At 52.2% G+C, this 21198-nt stretch overlaps 1 protein-coding gene across 5 annotated transcripts in view; it reads left to right on the forward strand.

Annotated features, from left to right (window-relative positions):
* Window positions 1-21198, forward strand: part of Hmcn2 (hemicentin 2) — a 146484-nt gene that overhangs the window by 110649 nt on the left and 14637 nt on the right. For all 5 annotated transcript variants that reach the window (XR_003953689.1, XM_006498503.4, XM_006498501.4 and 2 more), the window contains 15 exons: window positions 235-376; window positions 451-595; window positions 1242-1369; window positions 1894-2050; window positions 3285-3406; window positions 4052-4216; window positions 5436-5543; window positions 5812-5946; window positions 6179-6313; window positions 7230-7420; window positions 8372-8585; window positions 9781-9915; window positions 10808-10998; window positions 13345-13426; window positions 20171-20440. Coding sequence is in view for 4 of the 5 variants with exons in the window: in XM_006498503.4 (XP_006498566.1) it covers window positions 235-376; window positions 451-595; window positions 1242-1369; window positions 1894-2050; window positions 3285-3406; window positions 4052-4216; window positions 5436-5543; window positions 5812-5946; window positions 6179-6313; window positions 7230-7420; window positions 8372-8585; window positions 9781-9915; window positions 10808-10998; window positions 13345-13426; window positions 20171-20440 (2320 nt within the window). In the remaining variant the exon portion in view is untranslated. The remainder of the gene's footprint in view (window positions 1-234; window positions 377-450; window positions 596-1241; window positions 1370-1893; window positions 2051-3284; window positions 3407-4051; window positions 4217-5435; window positions 5544-5811; window positions 5947-6178; window positions 6314-7229; window positions 7421-8371; window positions 8586-9780; window positions 9916-10807; window positions 10999-13344; window positions 13427-20170; window positions 20441-21198) is intronic.

Below are 21198 nucleotides of genomic sequence, written 5' to 3' on the forward strand. Positions count from 1 at the left end.
GGCCAAGACTAGATAGATCAATAGGGAACCATGAAGCAGAAACTATGGAGGGAAGGTCATACCCTGCAGGTAGGACCCAGAGACGGGCTGGACACTTGGCTCTGTCTCCAAGGTATTTCCTCCTACCCCAGCAAGACAATGACATCTCAGGACTCAGTTCTGAACCCATGAGACCAAGGCCATTGCCACGTGCCAATAAAGTTCCGTCTCTCCCCTCCTCCGGGGGCTCTGCAGGCAGATGCCCACACTCACTTTCCAGAGCAGGGCAGATTCCTCAAGCTGCAGGCGCTGAGCACCGCGGATGGTGGGGACTACAGCTGCACAGCCCGCAACAGGGCAGGCAGCACCAGCGTGGCTTTCCGTGTGGAGATCCACAGTGAGTGTCCCCCTCCCCGCCCACCTTCCCCTCAGAGCCACAGGCTCCCAGCCCTGCCCTCTTCCTCTCCCCAGCGGCACCCACCATCCAATCAGGACCGAACACTGTGAACGTCTCAGTGAACCGCACAACCCTGCTGCCCTGCCAGACCCACGGTGTGCCCACGCCCCTCGTGAGCTGGAGGAAGGATGGGATCCCTCTGCACCCTGGGAGCCCCAGGTGGGAGCCAGGAGGGAGGGCTTTGGGAGGACCCCGGGTTTAGGCTCCTTTCTTCCAGTCACAGAGAGAAACTCCTTTGGGTAGTTGGAGCAGAAAAGTGACCTTACACAGGATGTGGGTGGCTCTCGGTGACAAGGACAGGCACACCACTGACCTTGTGATCTGTTTCTCTATGGTGTCTTCTCATCACCCTCTTTCTCTCTCTCCTGCCTCTGTAAGCATGACAGATACCTCCTCTCCACCCCAAGTTTACAGCTCCCCTGCTCACACAACCTGGGGAAGCAGCAAGCCCTCTATAAATATTAAACCCAAATTCCTAAGGCACACAATGCCATTGGCCCTGCGTCTGTGATGAACCATCTTCTGCCCAATCTACTGCATCCAAGGGCAGGATTATATAGCACAGCCTGGCCATTGAGGCCATTCTCAAACATAGTGAGCCCGCTGCCCCCTGGAGCAGCCCCTCTTGACCTCTCTGGTAGTTGTGTAACTTTGTCAGTCTCTCAAGTGCAGGACTGACTTGTAATTCTTTTGTAGGGAGAGCTGGGAACAGAAGGGAGCCCCCAGCTGGAAGCACAGTCAGGGGTCCAGCCCCTCTCAGCACCCCATCTGCCTGTCTCCAGGATAACCTCTCTTTCTGTTCCAGGCTAGAGTTTCTGCCCGAGGGATCACTGCGGATTCATCCAGTCCTGGCACAGGATGCCGGACACTACCTCTGCCTAGCATCCAACTCTGCTGGCTCCGACCGGAAAGGCCTAGACCTCAGAGTCTTCGGTAGGTGGGCGGAGAAAAGCACCATCCTGCCTTCAGCATCCGCTCCTGCCAGGGGCCAAGGGCCAAAAACAAGGATCCTCAAGAGGTTTCGGCCATAAAGCTCAGGAGAGAAAGGTTTTACCCATATGTAGTCAGAGGACACATATGTCATACACCCTTCCTTAAAAGCACAGGACATCAAATGTTCCATGGGAGCTGGCTCAAAGCCACCGAATTGGGTCCTCTGATCAAGCTTTGCCTCCTGTGGCAGTTTTCCTGCCTTGAAGGACTCTGATCTTAGGCAGGACTGATGGACAGATGTCTTGGTAGCCTCATTCAAGTGTGGAGTGTCAGGAAGGCACCAGGTTCAGGAAGTCAGAAGACCCAACCAATCCCTTGTTCCTTGTAAGCTCTCCCTGGAGAATTCCCCTCCCTTAGCTCCCTGGGATGGGTTGAAGATGGCAGCCAGTGTCCCAGTTGTGAGCACAGTCTCAGAGAACCCCCACATCCCCACCCCATGCCTGTTTCTAATAACCTCTTCCCAGAGCCCCCGGCCATTGCTCCTGGCCCCTCCAACCTGACCCTGACGGCCTACAGCCCAGCCTCGCTGCCCTGTGAAGCCAGAGGCTCTCCCAAGCCCTTGGTGACCTGGTGGAAGGATGGGCAGAAGCTGGACCTCCGCCTACAGCAAGGCGCCTACCGGTAACGAACGGTCCATCTACGGTGTAGACATATGAGAGATTGGGGCCCATCACACCGAGTGTGGCAGGGTTAGTGAGGAGGGTCCAGGACCCCAGGTGCCAGGGGAAATTGTGACATGGAGGCAGAGGGATCCCCCTGGCAGGAGAGAAGGTGCTTGAATACATGGCCCCATGGAAAAAACATGCATGACTTATTCAGCACATTGAAAACAGAACATGGGGGGACTAGAGGAGCTTAGTGGCAGGTCAGTTGCTAGGCATACAGGAGGCCTGTAGTGGTAAATAATTAAAGTCTGCTCTATGCTCCCAATGGCTCTGCACCCGCCCAAGGGCTCTGGATTCACTAATGAAAGACACGCACATGAAACCTTTATATTTAATATGCCCTGGCTAGGTCAATGGCTGGGCCACTCTTGAACCTCCATATGGCTAACACACTCCCCTCAGTTATTCCTGAGTTAATACTTGCTAAATCTATATAGCATCTCTGCTACCCTGACCCAATCGGGGGAGTGGCCCCTGGGGCCGCTTTCTCCGACTCTTACATGTTGGTGGGCTCTCCCTCCCACACTTTTTCCTGTGTGGTATGCCCTCCTAATGGCAGAATCCCTCTCCTCTGCGGTTCTTGCCTGGGAATCCTAAAAGCCCCTCCTCTGTTCATCTGCCCAACAATTAGCCACTGGCTCTTTATTGACCAGTCGAAAAACCAACTGTTGACAGGGACCTGCAGCAGATGTGGGAATTCCCATGCAAGCACAAGTCAAATCCCCATCAGAAGCCTGCGGTTACTTCTGAGAGCTTCGAGTGTTGCCCATGTATCATATGTGGCCAGTGGGAAGTGACCATCAGATGTATTTGTTATGTATCTCATCGATGACACACTGTCCCCAACACCACACAGGAAGAGGAACAGAATCAATGCACACGAAAGTCCACAAGCCCAATAGCTGAGACTTCTAGGACTAGAAAGTTCTAGAAGATACTTCTTTTTCGTGCACGATGTTTGTCTGTGTTGAGTATATCTCATGTGTGTTCAGCAGCTCAAGAGGCCCGAAGAGTCTCAGATCCCCTGGAGCTGGAGTTACTGCCTGGAAGTGTGGCAGGGCCTCTGAGCCTCTGAGGCCCTAGAAGATCTGAGTCATGTCTAGAGATAGATGCAGGGCAGGCCTGGAGTGGGGACACAGCTGTGGCTCACCCCAGGCCCCTCACTTCAGCCATCCCTCTGTCCATCCCAGGCTTCTGCCTTCCAATGCCCTGTTCCTCACCGCTCCCAGCCCTCAGGACTCAGCCCAGTTTGAGTGTGTCGTGAGCAATGAGGTGGGAGAGTCCCGCAGGCGCTACCAGGTGACCGTCCATGGTAAGTCCTCGCAGAGGAGGGAAATGTGGGTCCGACACCCTCCCTCCTAGGAGTTCTCCTGCCAGCAGGGACTTGCGCTAGCTTCACCCCATGACTTCTGTGTGTCTTAGGACACCTCCTTCAGGAAACTCTCCTGGATCTTAACTCCCACCACTCAGACATCTTCCAATCTTCAACGATCTAAGCCCAAATCTGCTCCTTCTTCCTCAGCTGCCTGGGCCCTCCAGGCAGACTAAGGTCTCAGCTGGACCTGCGAGGTCCCTGTGGTCCAGCCCCACAGATGGCACCCAGGTTCAGCTTGCCCCATGGCTTGTCCTGGGATCAGCTATGCCTCTGCTTGCCTCAGGATCTTGTCACAAGCTGTCCCCTCTGCCAGAAGCATGCTTCCTTCACCAGACCAACACCTACTTTTCCTCCAGATTTCAACTCTGTGTCACCTCTCCCAGAGGCCTTCTCCAAAGTCATCAGGCCCAAAAATATTTGCAGAGTATGCAGTATGACTTTGCCATTCCCTCAGCTTCCGTCTCTGCTGTCACCTCTCATGCCACCTCATGTCCTAGCCTCTCTTCATGACAGTTCTGTCCCCGAGGTCCGGTGACCACCTGTCCCCTCTGCACCTCAGCAGGGACTTGTCTTGTATTCTAGTGCCTCCCACCATTGCGGACGACCAGACACATTTCACGGTGACCAGGATGGCACCTGTGATCCTCACGTGCCACAGCACAGGGTCACCAACCCCAGCCGTGTCCTGGAGCAAGGCAGGCACCCAGCTGGGAGCAAGGGGCAGCGGCTACCGCATCTTGCCCTCTGGTAAGTTACGTCGAGGAGCAGAGATGCCTCTGAGGAGAGAGGAAGCTGCATTAAGGTGTGGAAGGGCTCTGGAGAGCAGGAAAGAAGCAAGGCTTACTCACCTTGCTGTGTAAGCCGAGAGAAGACCCTTGCCCTCTCTGAGCCTCAGTAGCCCTTCCTGTGCAGTGTCTGAGGCCCATCAGAGGAACTGCGGGGATCCTGGAAAAATCAGGGGTTTCTGATGAAAGGAGAAATATCTGTGGGAGTATTGGCAAAGCTAGCTTCACCCAAGAGTGAAGGCCTTCATGTTAAAGTCATGCTCTTGACCCTTTGGTGTTTGAGAGATTCTATCCCTGATGGAATTTGGATAATGGATTTGTAAAATGCCTTTGCTGGGCTGAGAACACAGCCCAGTTGGTAGAACACTCTCCTAGCCTGTGGAAAGACCTGGGCTCCAGTCCCAGCATCACATAAAGCTGGCTTGGTGGTGCACACTACGTATTCCCAGAACGTGAGAGACAGAGGCAGGAGCATCAGAAGGTCAGGTCATTCTCAGCTACATAGGAAGTTCAAGGCCAGCCTGGGCTACATGAGACCTTGTCTCAAGAAGAAATTCCATTTACTTCTCAGATGTACAAGTATACATAAATGATTATGGCAATTTCCCAAATGAGTGTTCTTGCTAATTAGGAAACCCTGCTCTCAAGACCACTGGGCAAGACAGCCCCTGCTTTTCAGACTCTCTAGGTGCAATGGAGCTCTCCTGCCATTATAGGGTTATAGGCCAGTGACCTCACTCCCCCCCGACCTCCAGCAGGCCCCAGGGGTCCCCCAGGTAGTATCTCCAAACCACTTTGCAGTGAGAAGGTTAGGCTGAGGCTCACTGCCTGCTACCCTCTTTCCACCCGGAGAGCTGAGGGGAGTCCTGGGAGGCTTCTGAGGGGGGCACACTGGAAAGAGCAGAGGTTCTCAGCAAGGAGCAACTGACCCTGAGGTCCCATAGCCCTGAGGCCCTGCAGCCCATCTTGTCTGCTTCTCATCGGGGACATGGAGAAACTGAAGCCAGAGAGCTGGCATGGTGGGCTCAGAACTGATTCCCATGCCCTCTGTGCCCTTTACCCATGGGCAGCAAAGGCAGTTTGAAGGTTGTTGGTAACAGCCCTTGCCCCCTCCATCAGTAGGGACTCCTGTTCCTAATCCCATCCCTCCTCCCCCAACCATGCCTGGCTTCCACCCACAGGAGCCCTGGAGATTGAGCGGGCCCTCCCTCTCCATGCTGGCCGGTACACCTGCACAGCTCGAAACTCTGCAGGGGTGGCCCGCAAGCACATGGTCCTCACAGTGCAAGGTAAGGACCCCAGCTGGGCCCACCTGAGGCCCCAGGGCAAATGGAGTGGGGGGCTGGAGACAGGTAGGACTGGGAGTATGGGGGAGGCCTCGCCCCCTGACACCCCCAGCCTAACTTGAACTAATTCCTAATTTGGTACCTTTGGGAGAGAGCAGGCTCCCCGCAGCCTTGTTGCTGACATGAGGCTTCAGAGCCCCTGTCCTCCTAGAATTCCCTCTCCTTTGATATAAATTCTTGTTGGAGGGACCTCTGTCTTCTGTGCCCGCAGCCTCCCCTGTGGTAAAGCCACTCCCCAGCGTGGTTCAGGTTGTGGCATCGGAGGAGGTGCTGCTGCCCTGTGAGGCCTCTGGCATCCCCCAGCCAATGGTCATCTGGCAGAAGGAGGGTCTCAGCATCCCTGAAGGTGAGACCTCACAGTGGCCAGAAGGAAGGGCAAGGTGGTCCTCCTTCCTGCCCTGGGTACCCCACCCTCACCCCTGAGAGAGATCTGACACAGCCCAGCCTGGACCTGAGACATGGCCCGGCCTCCTGTCCTATGAGACGCCAGCAAATCCAACAGATCATCTCAAGCCACATCCTTCTGGGTGCTTCTGCCACCGCAGACACTAGCCTTAACTTTATCTATCCAAACCCAGGAGCTCATATGCAGGTCCTCCCCAGCGGCCAGCTGCGGATCATGCACGCCAGCCCAGAGGATGCTGGGAACTACTTCTGCATTGCCCAGAACAGCGTGGGCAGTGCCATGGCGAAGACCAGGCTGGTGGTGCAAGGTGGGCCCAGAAGGGACTTGCAGGAGACATAGTTACCCAGAGTTTGAGACTTTCTCTTCCTAGTCTACTCCAACCCTGACTGACACACCCCACCTCTCTCCTACCCAGCACTGCTGAGGGAACTTTGTCTTGTCCACAGTCTGGATGGCTCCAGGCATAATCGCCCACCCTCTGCCTTCTCCATCTCCTCCTGGCGTGCTTGCCTGGCCTTCCTTCTCTCATTGTAACTTGGTGACAGCAGTTGTTTCCCTTGCCTAGAAGCATCTATATGGCTGGCTTTTCCTTAGTTTGAGCCTTCCAGTCTGCCAAATGTCTGCTCAGCCTTCAGAGAGTATTCAGTGAGGCTCAGGGTGGGTGTTCCATCCCTGAGGGTATGGATAGGATATCTGGGTGGCCACGGCTCTATGACTAGGGTTGGGTTTGCTGTGAAGCCAGAGCGGCTCCTGGCTCCATGCCCCTCCCGACCCTGCTTGTCCAGCATGGACACATGCCAACCGGATGAATGAAATGAGTTGCGCCTGGCTGGGCCCTTCACTGTATCCCTAGAATAGTCCTTGGGGGAGGGAAATGTCCCAGCTTTGCTGCTCATGCTCTCTGAGGTTTGTCATATCAGAGAGCCTGTGCTAATGGAGCCATACATGGCCTTTGCCCCCACCACAGTGCTTTGAGATATTGTGTGTGTGCATGCACATACACATACACCTGTGTGTACACACCTGGGCACACAGCTATCACAGGGTCATAACATAGCCCAACACAGAATCCTCAGAGCATTCTTGCCCACAGGCAATAACCTGTGGCTTGGCAGTTAGTAGGAGACATTACTAAGGGCTGAGTGCTAACCAGGCACTGGCACAGAGAAGCCAAACCTATAACAGCTCAACCCAGCCCCAAATGAGCATCCATCTCTCTGCAGTCCCGCCTGTGATTGAGAATGGCCTCCCAGATTTGTCCACCATTGAGGGCTCCCACGCCCTCCTGCCCTGCACAGCCAAGGGCAGCCCTGAACCAGCCATTACCTGGGAAAAGGATGGCCACCTGGTATCTGGAGCTGAGGGGAAGTTTACCCTGCAGCCTTCCGGGGAGCTCCTGGTGAAGAACTCTGAGGTGAGGCCCAGGCCCAAAATCACTGAGTGTGGCCCTAGTGTGGCAAATAGCTGTGGAGTACCGCCTGCTAGCCAAGGCTATCCCTGAGCCCGTTAGCCCCTGGGAACAAGGAAGGACAGTGTTGGGATCCCGCCCACAAGGATAAGCCAAGGTTCCGAGGCAACTGGATATCCCAAGATAGCTTCAGAATAATCATAATAATAATTATTATTAATATTTAATAATAATTAATAATAATAATTCATAATCAGAATTCAGGTTTGAAATGACCTGGATTTGAAATGACACGGCCACATCCCAGGGAAGCACAGTGACAACTCAGTGTCTCCCGAGTGGACCAGCTGGTCTCAACCAACCTCAGCACTGAATGTCTTCCCAGTTCCGGAGGAGGTGTTGAGCCGGGGGATCTGAGGTGCCAGCCCCCTTGATCATCAGTACAGCAAACGGAGCCACTCTTTGAATGCCCTGGCAGCCGTGTGGTGATGCAGGACTGTGGGGGTTATCAGAGCCTCAGACTCTGTCCCCAAAGCAGTGAGGAGCACACTAGTCCTGCCTCAAGGCCCCCTGTAGAACTTGTTCCCTCAGAACCTCACTGGGTTTTCTCCATAAAGGTCCCAGTGGTAGGAGCCACCTCTTGGGTGTTTCAAACATGAATAAGTTGGCATGTGTCAGCTTGAGCACAAGGCCCAGCACTCAGTACGATGTCAGGAAACAGGACCCTTGGCTCTGGTCATGTGATCAAAGCTTGGGTGATTATTTTTTTAAAGTGGGGGCATGGAGGCACCCTGCCTAGCCTCAGGGGAGTTGGCTTGGCCTCCTGCTGGCTGGAGTGGCTCTGCTTCTCTGGCTTGGAGGCTTCACAGGAACCTGTAGAGAATGGGTCTCCAAGGATGCTCTGGCCCAGGCTAGGTGCAGAGGCAGTTACCATCCTGAACCTCCCCCTCCCCACAGGGCCAGGATGCAGGCACTTACATCTGCACTGCAGAAAATGCCGTGGGCCGTGCCCGACGCCGCGTGCATCTCACCATCCTGACGCTGCCTGTCCTCACCACCTTGCCTGGGGACCGAAGCCTGCGTCTTGGGGACAGGCTATGGCTTCGCTGTGTGGCCAGGGGCAGCCCAACACCCCGCATTGGCTGGACCATCAATGACCAGCCTGTCACAGGTCTAGATCTCCTGGAGTCAGGGGTGACCAGAGGTGGGGCTGGGGAGGTGGAGGGGGAAGGAGGGTTGAGAGTCCAGTGTGGTAGAGCGGAGCGGGGTGGCAGATGGTCCTTCGGGCCCTGGGTGTCCAGTCTATACAAGAAAACACAGGGAACCTGCCTGTGAGCACGCCCTGAGCTGTATGTTAGAGCTAACAAGAGGCCATCTGAACAGAGACTCAGCCCCAGAGACCTCAGGTCAGGAGGGGGATGCCGTGTTCTTGCCCCTAGATGCTGCTCCCATGGGAGAACTCTGCCTCCCCTTCTCGGCAGCAGGGGAACACAGGGGTTCAGAGTACACAGTAGGTACTTGACAAATGTCTGCTTTGTTAGTGGATCGCTGGGTGCTGTCCCCTGGAAATGGCATTTTCTGCTGTGGAGTGCATCACCCATGTGTAAGGCCAGGTCTACTGAGCACTCATGCGCACCTGCAGACAGGGCTTCTCTGTGCGCCTTACAAGGGAGTTGCAGTAGATGTCCCAGCCACTTCTATGACACAGAGAAAAGCACGGGTACCAAGGACAAGATGACCCAACCCAGCAATACACTTGGCATCCCAAAAAGATTCCCCCACAACGGCAGTGTCTGTCATGGAGACTATGTCTGACCCACAGGAAGGAAAGGCAGTGTCTACAGAGGACCTGAGTTCGAATTCACAGCACCCACAGAAACAATTGCATATAGTGGCATGTATCTGTGATCCCGGAACTGGGAAGGCAAGACAGGCATAACTCTAGGGCCTACTGGCCAGTCAGTCTAGCCAATCAGAGAATTAGAGAATTCACCGGGTTCTTTGTAGCCCAGGCTGGCCTTGAGCTCCTAGACCTACTATCTTCATTCCCAAGCATTCGGATCTTGGGCCTGTAATTTTTTGTCTGATTATTTATGTTACTAGTCCCCCTAAGGCCAACCCTTGACTGTCACCTGGAAATCACAAAACAGGCAAACTCTCTGGCCAGATCCTCTGTGGCTTGTGCCCCTCTCTCCCCCCACCCTCCTACACTCCCAATCAGGCTGCCACCCACACAGAATCAACCTGTCGTTCATCTCTTCGTCCCTGTTAAGGACCTTCTGGATGCACAGGCCTAGGCAGAGTGACCAAGGATGGAGGCCCTTATTCCAGACTAAGAGTTGTGGACATCTCTCTTTTCACCACAGAGGGGGTGTCTGAGCAGGACGGGGGCAGCACACTGCAGCGGGCAGCCGTCACCAGAGAGGACAGCGGCACATACACGTGCTGGGCCGAGAACAGAGTTGGTCGTGTGCAGGCTGTCAGCTTCGTCCACGTGAAGGGTAGGATGGGAGCGCATGTGATCTTCCTCCACAGCCCTCCTGTAACCCTCCTCATTTCCTGCTGTTTGAGAAACCAGCTTCCTGCCTTCTAACTAGTGACTCTTTAACCTGTGCGTGTTGGGAGCCCCAGGGGGACTTTATACACTGCCAGGGTCCAAGTTCTACTCTGTAAACACATCCCTGGGGGGGGGGGGGGTCAGAGCAGAAAACCGTACTTTATACTCCATCTCTTGACAGTCCCAGCTGCAGCCGGATAGCATCAGGGGAGGAGGAGGAGGCTGCTGGGGATAGAGTATGGCCAGTGCTTACCAGTCTGCTGTTGTCCCCTTGGCATAGGTAGCCCTCAGAACATTGGGGCTTTTGCTTAGCCTTAGGTGGGCCTTGTTGGAGGCAGTGTAACCCAAGGCACTGGGTCTGTGTGGCTTTGGATCACTTCAATCTCAGGAACTATGGAGCCCAGCCTAGAGCAGCCAGCAGTGCCTGGAGAGTTAATTGAGTCCTTAGCTCTGTCCAGTGGTGTCCCAGCTGTTCCTACAGTTCTTTTCCAAAGTACCTGGCGGTGTCATCTGCAGCTGGGAAGATCTATCTGCATGGACCGACCAGTATGGCAGACACATATAAGACAAATTCCCTCCTGCATCCACTCAGGCATCACCAATCCATCAAAGCACGAGTTCTTGATGACCACTGCTGGTTTATGGGCATCAGCCCATGGCACAGAAGCTGTTGGCCCTCCCAATACATGGGCTATGCACAGCCATGCTGGGCAGCAGGGGCTCTTTTTAGCACTCAGCAGGAAGGCAGGAGCTGAACAGAGTTTGGTGGTGAGTTGATGAAATGATGGGCTGCAGGGGCGCTTCATTCCTGGCTACTTTTGTGTTGGCCCTTGCAGAGGCTCCAGTCCTACAAGGGGAGGCCTTCTCTTACCTGGTAGAACCTGTAGGGGGCAGCATCCAGCTACACTGTGTGGTTCGTGGAGACCCAGCTCCAGACATCCACTGGACCAAAGATGGCCTTCCACTGCCCATCAGCCGCCTCCACTTCCAGCTACAGAACGGCTCCCTGACCATCCTCAGGACCAAGGCAAGGCGGGGCCCGTTCCTATGCTTTTTACAGTGGTTTAGAAGATTGTTAGGTTAGCACCACCCTCCATAATCTAGAAGGAACTTCCCTCCACAGTGAATGCAGGAGGCTTATCTGCCTGTCCCCTATAGGAAGCTCCCCTCGCAGACTTTACCTGTACCCCACCTTCCAGCGGCAAGCCACACTGAAACAGACCAGTCAGTTCTGATAGCATGTCATTATACGCTTTGCATCTGCCCAGTTAGGAAGCATGCAAACTGTCATTAAAGATAGGTATAGTGAGGCTGGAACGGTAGCTCAGCTGTTAAAAGCACTGGCTGCTCCAGAGGACCAGGGTTCAATCCCCAGCGCCCACGTGGCAGCTCACAACTGTCTGTAACTCCTCATCCAGGAGACCTGCACAGTCCCGGGGACACCTGCACAGTCCTGGGGACACCTGCATAGTCCCGGGGACACCTGCACAGTACAGGGGACACCTGCACAGTACAGGGGACACCTGCACAGTCCCGGGGACACCTGCATAGTCCCGGGGACACCTGCACAGTACAGGGAACACCTGCACAGTCCCGGGGACACCTGCACAGTACAGGGGACACCTGCACAGTACAGGGGACACCTGCACAGTCCCGGGGACACCTGCACAGTCCCGGAGATACCTGCACAGTCCCGGGGACACCTGCACAGTACAGGGGACACCTGCACAGTCCTGGGGATACCTGCACAGTCCTGGGGACACCTGCACAGTACAGGGGACACCTGCACAGTCCCGGGGAAACCTGCACAGTCCTGGGGACACCTGCAACAGTTCTAGTAGCTCATATTCTTTGAGAAATCGGCTTTTTTGTTATTGTTGTTGTTTGCTTGCTGTTTGTTGTTATTGTTGGGGATGGGGGAGAGGTTCAAGACAGAGTTTCTCTGTGTAGACCTGGCTTGCCTTGAACTCAGAGATCTGCCTGTCTTTGCTTCCCAAGTGCTGGGATTATAAGCATGGGCCACCACTTCCTGGCTCTTATAGAGACTGGGAAACTGAATCTCCAGAGATATGGTAATGTAGTAGTGAAGGACTCCGCCTGTGAGGATCTGGCCTCCAGATCTCCACCCTCAGCAGGAGCTACCTCTTAGATAGATACCTCCTCAGGACAGGTGGGGTCTTTTGAGTTTAAAGCCAGCCTGGTCTACAGAGTGAATTCCAGGACAGCCAGTGCTATACAGAGAAACCAGAGAGAGAGAGAGAAAGAGAGAGAGAGAGAGAGTTTATTTTAGTTTTGGGGGTTGGGGGTGTTTTGTTGGTGTTTTGGTTTGTTTTTGTTGAGACAGGGTCTCACTATGGAGCCTTGGCTGCCTTGGAACTCACTATGTAGAATATGCTGGCCTTGAACTCTAAACATTGCCTGCCTGTGCCTCTTGAGTACTGGTATTAAAGGCATGTGTCATGTTCTTCTTTTAAAAATAAAATAAAACAAATCTAGCAGCAATGACAGGAAGAGAATGAAGGTGTCTCTCTGCATCACCGCAGACTAGTCACGGACAGGGCCCCGTGTGCACAATGTCCTTAGCCACCGAGCTATTACTGTGCTAAAGCCCCTGTGTGCTGGTGCTGGAGACCCCATAAGCTGCACCTTCTAGTGCAAACACCTGAGTCCTAGGCTTTAAAATGTACCAGGCATGGCCTGCGGAGATGGCTCAGTCAGCAAAGTGTTTGTTACGGTTCCAGAAGACTGGCGTTTGACCCCAGGAATCCAGCTCTAAAAAGCTGAGTCTGGGAGCTCAAATAATCCAAGCCCTGGGGAAACAGACAGGATGGCCCTTTGCCCCCTGACCCACCAAGCCTAGCTGACTTATTGAGTTCCAGGCCAAAGAGAACAAGGCAGATAGATAGGAGCTAAGGAATGACTCCCAAAGGTGGCCTCTGGCCTCCACGTGCTTGAACATGTGTACACACACACACACACACACACACACCACAAGCACGCAGGCATGCACCTAATAAACAATAAATACATAAATGATTTTTAAGTGTGCTCATCCAAATCCCTATGGGCAAAACACTAATAACAGTTCGCATAGACAGTCTGGAAAAGGAAAATCCGGAACGTACTCTGCCCAGGGCAACAAACCCTGCCCTTCCTCGCCTCTGGCTTCCGAGTGCAGAGGGGTTGGATTCTCTGAATAGCTGACGAATGGCCTCAGGGGCCCTCGCTGCTTTCAGGATTCTTGTTTCCCTGTCCACCATCCACCTTACACCCCTTCCTGGCCAGACAAGTCTCAGTACAGTTACCTATGTGTGCCCAACTGACCCTCCTCCTCACCTAAGCACCCGCACCCCCCCCCCCCCGCCACCTGCAGATGGACGACGCGGGACGGTACCAATGCCTGGCCGTGAACGAGATGGGCACCGTGAAGAAAGTGGTGACAGTTGTGCTTCAGAGTAAGTTTCAGCTCTGTCCCTAGCAGGTGGGGAATCAGGTGATATGGGCATGCAGGGCCAGCTGCGGCTGGGTATGGCTGGGTACGGTTCATTATGTGGTAGAAGCCCAGTGAAACATTTCTCATGTAACCCAGGTTCAGGCTGACACAAATGTTGCTGTTATTTTTATTGTTCTTTCTTTCTTTCTTTCCTTCTCTTTCTTTCTCTCTTTCTTTCTCTCTCTCTTTCTTTCTTTCTTTCTTTTAAAGATTTATTTATTTATTATATGTAAGTACACTGTAGCTGTCTTCAGACACACCAGAAGAGGGAATCAGAGCTTGTTATGGATGGTTGTGAGCCACCATGTGGTTGCTGAGATTTGAACTCGGGACCTTCGGAAGAGCAGTCAGTGCTCTTGACCACTGAGCCATCTCTCCAGCCCTTATTGTTGTTTCCAATCAAGACTCAAAACTGCCTTTGAGGCTAAAGTGGCAGTTCTTCCACTGGAGACACAGCTCAGAGCTTGCTTAGCACTATCTGAGCCTCAGGATCTCAGGAATTTTACAGGAAGTATTTTGTGTGTGTTGGGGAGGGTGTGGGGGGATGCTCACTCATGTATGAGAATGTGAGGCCAGAGGTGGACATTAGGGGTCTTCCACTCTTGCTTTCCAGCTTTCTGTTCTGAGGCAAGGTCCTCCAGGGAATCTGCAGCTCACTGTTTTAACTGGATTGCCTGGCCAAAGAGTGCGCACACAGCTACACACACATACACATAATTTAAAATAAATCTTTTAAAAAGAAAAAGAAGTACTCCTCTGTTACAATAACGAAGTTGTGCAAGCAGGACCACTGCCCTACAGGGCACATTCCTATCAGCCTGGGGACCGCCCTGCCTGTGGTCCTAGTCTGCAGACTAGCCCCAGCCCCACCAGTGGCCTGCTTGGTGTTTCTCCAGATTTCCTCTTCTGGAACTTTCACAACAATGGGACTCCAGGCAGTCTTCTTGGTTCTGGTTTCTTTGAGCTATGAATTCTCTTTCTCCCAGTCTACAGCTTGTCTGTGCTTTTTCTTAACAAAACCTTTCGAGAAAGGCTAAAATGTAAAATTGGGGACAGCCCCATACTTAACCAACTTTGTACTTCTTGGATTATATGTTTACCTTTTTTTTTTTTAAGTCCTCAGGGGACTGAGGCAATGAAATAGTCAATAAAAGGCTTGCATGAAGGCCCAAATTTGCTCCCAAGGAGTGACATTTAAAAAGTCCAGTGGGGGCTGCTGAGGTGGCTCAGTATATGAGAGACTTGCTGCCCAGCCTAACCACCTAAGTTCAATCCATGGACTTTGCCCAGCAGAAGCTGAGATTTGACTCTTACAAGTTGTCTTCTGGCCTACACACACACACACCACGGCAGACACATGGGTAAATGAGTAAACAAATATAAAAACAATGTTAGAACTCAGTGTGTGGCATGCATTTGTAACCCCAGTGCTGGGCAACGGCAGGACATGAATGCCCAGGACTTGCTGAACAACCAGGCCAACCTAACAGACAAGCTCCAGGCCAATGAAAAGTCCCTGCCTCAGTAAACAAGGTGGACAGCAACTAACGCTGATCTCTGAGCACCATGTGCATGCATGCATGAGCACGCGCGTGTACACACACACACACAGCTGTCTATCCTAGATTACATTTTTTAATTTTATGTACTTTTGTGTTTTGCCTGCGTGCATGTCTGTGAGAGTGTGTCAGGTTCCTGAAACTGGAGTCAGAGACAGTTGTGAGCAGCCAAGTAGGTGCTGGGACTTAAACCCAGGTCCTCTGGAAGAATAGACAAGTGCTCTTAACCACTAAGTCAGCCCACCTTAGATTGTATTTTTGTCTACAATTTTCATAACTATGGTTCTCACATGGGGCCTATGATCCAGAATGAGTTAATTTTTAAGTGAGGTAAGGGTGTAGTCTTCAATGTGTTTTTCTTTTTCATCTGGACTCCAGCTGTTCTGGGCTGTTTCTTAGTTTCTCACCGGATGCAGAATGGTGGTTAGACCAAGCCTCTATACTTGTTTGCTAAACTGATCACTAAGTATTTCTTATTTTGCCTAAAATTGCTTGATTTGGGGGCTTTCATTGCTAGTGTGGATATTAACGGATGATTTTATTGGGTGGGGGAGGTCACAGGGCCTTGAACTCACAATCTTTCTGTCTCTACCTCAGAGTACAGGGGTTACAGGCCTGCTCCACCACAATATATTCTGCTTGGGAGATTGAACCCAAGGCTGTTTGCATGCTATGCTAATGAAGCATTCTAACTGCGAGCTACAGGCCTGCTGAGGGTGAGCTACAGGCCGGGGCGGCTATAGGCCCAGCCCTTGGAAGTCAGAGAACAAATTTGGGGAGTTGGTTCTCTCTCTGTCTTGTAAACTCTAGGCTGACTGGCCTGCAGGCTTCTAGCTGATCTCACCAGAGGAATGCTGGGCCTGAGGCTGATGTAATGTATCAATCCTGAGGCTCTGCACTTCTCCTCAGCCCGCCCTGGGTTTTTATAACTTGATATTATGCCCTGTGGCCTCACTAGCTTGTTTTGTTGTTGTTTGGTTTTTTGGTTTTTCAAGACAGGCTTTCTCTGTGGCCCTGGCTGTCCTAGAACTCACTCTGTAGACCAGGCTGGCCTTGAATTCTGAGATCTACCTGCCTCTGCCTCCCGAATGCTGGGACCAAAGGCGTGCGTCACCACCTCCTGGCTGACAGCTTGGTTTTGAATTCTGGTGGATTTCACGTAGCTTCTGCAGGGTTGTCCCGGAGTGGGCTCTTCCGTGTGTCACATATGAACAGAGTTCTCTTCTTTCCTGTCCATCCTTTGGCGACTGTGCCTCACCCTGCTTGCTGACTCAGCAGCCACCCTAGAAAGCCACCGTCCTCACCAGCCTACCTAACTACAGTTTTGGTGGAGAGCATCCATCCTGTCTGTCTGATGTGAGGACAACTGTCTGTCCTGCCCAGGGCTCCCTTTATTCTCAGTTTGTCAGGCTCTTTTGTGAAGGATGGGGTAGACCTGATAATAGACGAAGCTGAGTGTGTCCCATGCTTACTCAGAACAGCCAGAAACCTTCATATGGCAGCAGAAAAAAAAAAAAAAACCTGAAGGGAATAGTAAGGGAGACTGAGGCTCTCAGGCCCAGGCCCAGGCCCAGGCCCAGGCCGTGGGCACCTCTACTGACTGTCAGGTGCGGCTGAGAGTTATAGCTATGATCTCACAAAACATAACCGACAGGAAGCCCAACAAAAGCTCCTTCTCTTTTCTCCAACCAAAAGAAAGACTGTAGGATGGAGGAGATGGCTCAGGGGGTAAAGGTGGGTTGCCATGGAGATGATAGTCTGAGTTCAATTGCTAGGACCTGTGTGGTGGAACCTACATACACACACACACACACACACACACACACACATAAGCACACTCACGCACATGCGCGCGCACACAGTAAATACACATACAACATATACACATGCACTCTCACCACTACCACCACACAACACACACACATATACATGCACAACACACACACACACACAACAGACAACATGTACACATTCACCATCACCACTACCATCACACAACATACAACACACATCACACACACAAAATATATTTTAAACATTTAACTCTGTGTGTGTGTGTGTGTGTGTGTGTGTGTGTGTGTGTGTGTGTGTACAGTAAAGGGGCTGTAGAGTCCAGAGTGGGAGTTTACAGGCAGTTATGAGTCGTGTGAATTCTGGGAACCAAACCCATCCCTCTGCAGGAACAGTTTGCAGCCTTGACCACTGAGCCATCTCTCCAGCCCCTAAATAAATGAATGTAATTTAAATTAAAATTTTAAACCAGGGAAAGAATGAGCAGAGGATGAGGCAGGAAGATAAATTGCTAGGACAGTCATCTTGCTCCAGTTTCCGTGGGAATCACTATGTACAGCCTGCACCATGCATAGATGAGTTCCCTGATACCCTGAACAGGGACCATCACTGTCCCCAGGGTCAGGCCTAATGAGGACACAGGACTAGCCCCACTTCTCTCATGAGGGAACCCTCTCTCTACGGTTAGTGGGAGCCCTACTGGGAATCCTGAAGACCCCAGCTGCCCAACTATGGTGCTGAGCCCCTCTAGTGTTCTAGGGTGTCAACAGAGGCCTGCGACGAGCAGGCCTGACAGTGCTGGCTATGTCTTCTCTCCCCGTGGAGGAGGGAGGCTGGTGCGAGACCACATCCATTACACGCTGCTGGAGTCATGCTGTTTCAGCTGCAATGGGAACTCTCTGGCTCAATCAGGAACCAGGAAATGATCAGCCTGAAGGCACAGTGACAGCCAGCCCACACAGGAGAGAGCACAGACATATGACTCAGCAGCCAGAAGGTCTGAAACTACTTCATCAGACATTGTAAGCATGACAGAAGACCTGGAGCTGAATTTCAGCCTCAGGTGGCTGTAGAGTGGGTCACTGATCATCCATCTCTGGTCTTCCTCTACCCACATCTTTCCCTCTACCAGAGCTGAAGGGAGCGGCCAGCCCACGTCTCCTCCACACCCTCCTTGCTGTTGTTAAAGTTCTGCCAGGTTCTCTGGACTCCTCAGCCAGGCTCTGGAGTGGCCATTTGACTCCTCCGGTTTTCTTCCCCTGTGTACTTCAGCCCCTGGAATTGTCTCCTCTGCCACCGACTTGCAGGGGGGCCCTGGTTATAGAAAGCTAGTGGCTTTCGCAGCTGGCCTGTGGGGATGCCATGTGGGATGGGGGTGAGGAGCAGGGTAAGCAGAGCCCTGGGCAGTCCAGCAGGCTGACACTGTTGTCAGCCACGGTTCTGGAAATCTGTTGTGTGTCGTCGGATCTTTGGCTATCTTCTTGGGCCCTGAAATAATATTTGTCAATTCCGCTGAAGTTTCATACTTTCTGAGGGAGGAGGGCTTGTGGAGGACCGCTTTACTCAGCCATGGCTGCCGGGTGCTTCCACACTCTTGTTTCATTCTAATTTTTTAAGATGTAAAACGTTTTATTTTATGTGTGAGAACTCTCTCTCCAGCCCTTGACCTTCATCTAAATGGAATCCAGGTGCTAGGACAAGCTTGGTGGCAGAGCACTTCTCTAGTTGAGTATGTTGTGGCCCAGGGTTCTACCTCCAGCTCCACTAAAAGCAGAAAGAAGCTATGACTGGGACCGTGTTACCGCTCCGGTCCTTCACACAGCACTGTGACACCGTCCATGCTGTCACATTGCTGATGTTGCTTCCGTGCTCCCCAGTGGATTCTTTCCAGTTTGGGGGATTTTGAGCAGCTTGGCAGGGAGATTCATATTGCTGAGGAGCACACCTGCATTTCTGTTGGGATGAATCCCACAGCTGAGTTGTGAGGTCACACAGCACACAGCTTTCGTAGAACTGGCTGTAGTGAGCTGAGACCCTCAGGAAGTTCTCAGGAGTCTAGCTCTTTATCCCCTTCAGACAGGGTCTGTTACTGAAACTGGAGCTATACTGGCAGGCAGCAAGCCCCGACAATCCTCTTTTCTCTGCCCTCCACAGCGCTGGGTTACAGTTACAGGCAGGCACTGCCATGACTGGTGCTTTTTAAAATAACACTTTAATTCTTTGAGAATTTGATCCAATGTGTCTTAATCATGTTCCCCCGCTCCTCCTGCTAACTCCTCTGAGATCACCTTCCCACCCACTCCTAACTTTGTGTTCTTTTTGTTTTGTTTTGTGGTTTTTGTTGTTGTTGTTGTTTTGTTTTGTTTTTGTGGAGTTTTTTTGTTTTGGTTTGTTTTGGTTTGGTTTTTCAAGACAGGGTTTCTCTGTGTAGCCCTGGCTGTCCTGGAACTCACTCTGTAGATCAGGCTGACCTTGAACTCAGAAATCCTCCTGCCTCTGCCTCCCAAGTGCTGGGATTAAAGGCGTGCACCACCACTGCCCAGTGTTCTTTTTGCTTTTTATACGCCACAGAGTCTAATTTGTGCCATACGTATACTATAGTCCTGGGAGTGGGGTATGGGGCCACCTGATGGAGCAAGATCGTCCTACTGGGGCCACATCTTTAAAGAAAACTTATTCTCTAGAAGCCATCAGCTGTCAACAGCTCCTGGGGGAGGGGGCTTGTAAACTCACCCTGGGTCTGTGTTCAAATATTGAATGGTTTGATCCCATTGGGGTCTTAGAAGCAACCGAGGACTGGTGAAAGCTTATGACCTCAGCAGTCCTGTCAAATCCAGAACACATGTTTACTCTGGCTCTCCCTGACTTCTGGCCCTTACAGACTTTCTGCCCTGTGTTCTGTGATGGTCCCTGAGCCTTGGAGTGGGGGTGTGGGGGCAGTATGGATGTCTCACTTTTGTCTGATTAAAGTGTAGAGAATAAGTACCCGTGGAGTGCACACCTGGCATCTTAAACATAGGTGGTGAGAATCTGAATTCAGGTCCTCATGCTTGCATAGCTAGTACTCTTACTGAGCCACATCCCAAGTTCTTAGTGATATCATCTTGGAGTGGGAGTGGAGGGCACCATCAAATGTGAGGCAGCATCATGGAGGAAAAGCAGCAGTGTTGGCACATAACGGTGGTCTCCTGGGAAAAGCATGTCCCTCATGTGTAAGGCAGTGAAGAGGCCACCAGCTGTGGGGCAGGAATGTGTGTGGCTCTCACATCCTTCCCACCTTCTGGTGTTTTCTAAATGAGCACAGATCAGTGGAATAGACAAGACTCTCCCTAAAACCTGCCCCACTCCTCCCTCAGGTGCCCCAGTGTTCCAGGTGGAGCCTCAGGACGTGACAGTGAGGTCCGGAGTGGATGTGGAACTGCGATGCCGGGCCACTGGAGAGCCTGTGCCCACAATCGAGTGGCTACGGGCAGGCAGGCCGCTACAGGCTGGCCGGAAGCTCCGGGCCCTGCCAGATGGAAGCCTGTGGCTGGAGCATGTGGAAGCTGGAGATGCTGGAGTGTATGAGTGTGTTGCTCACAATCATCTGGGCTCTGTCACAGCCAAGGCGTTGCTGGCCGTAAGAGGTAAGGAGTGTCCCTGCCTGGGCCTGCAGACTGAGTCTAGTGGATGTGTCCTGCTTAGCAGAGCCTGGACCACTGCCCTGCAGGCTTCCTGGTTCTTCACGCAGTTAAAAGGGAGCCTGAGGCAGATAGGAAATCTTATGCGTTCCATCCTGTCTGAGGAAACTGAATCTCAGAAGGGCTAAGCCTTTACCATACTCATACCTTAACCAGAGAACCAGGCTGTTCTGGTCATGTGACATTGGCCCACACCCTCCATCTGGGCAGCCCATGACCTCAAGAAAAGGGCAAGATCAAATAAGATTACCTATGATGCCCTTGAGGACTTTGCTGTGAACATCTGTGAACATCTGTGGTCACCCCAAGTCTCACACAGCCATGGTAGGGCATCAAAAGGAACACAGCTTACTGACATTACTGACCCCCACTATCTAGAGATTCCTTAATCAGCCCCCTTCTCCTTAGGGTCAGGCCAAACTTAATATCAAAAAGTGGTGTCCTGAGCAACCACTGTAAAAATAATTCAAGCCAACATAAAGAAAAGTCACAGAATATCATTTCTGTATTGTCTGCCTCTGCACCAAATACCTCATGGGCATGGGTGTGTATCTCATGTCAATGGTAGACATCACCAATCCATTTCCACACACAGTGTCAGAATCTCTGTCCCTTCTCTAATCCTGCCTATGGCAGACATCACCAATCAATTTCCACCTAGAGTCACAATCTCTCTCCATAGATCTCTTCTCCAGCCATGGGTA

The sequence above is a fragment of the Mus musculus genome, chromosome 2, assembly GCF_000001635.26.
Source record: "Mus musculus strain C57BL/6J chromosome 2, GRCm38.p6 C57BL/6J".
Classification (NCBI taxonomy): domain Eukaryota; kingdom Metazoa; phylum Chordata; class Mammalia; order Rodentia; family Muridae; genus Mus; species Mus musculus.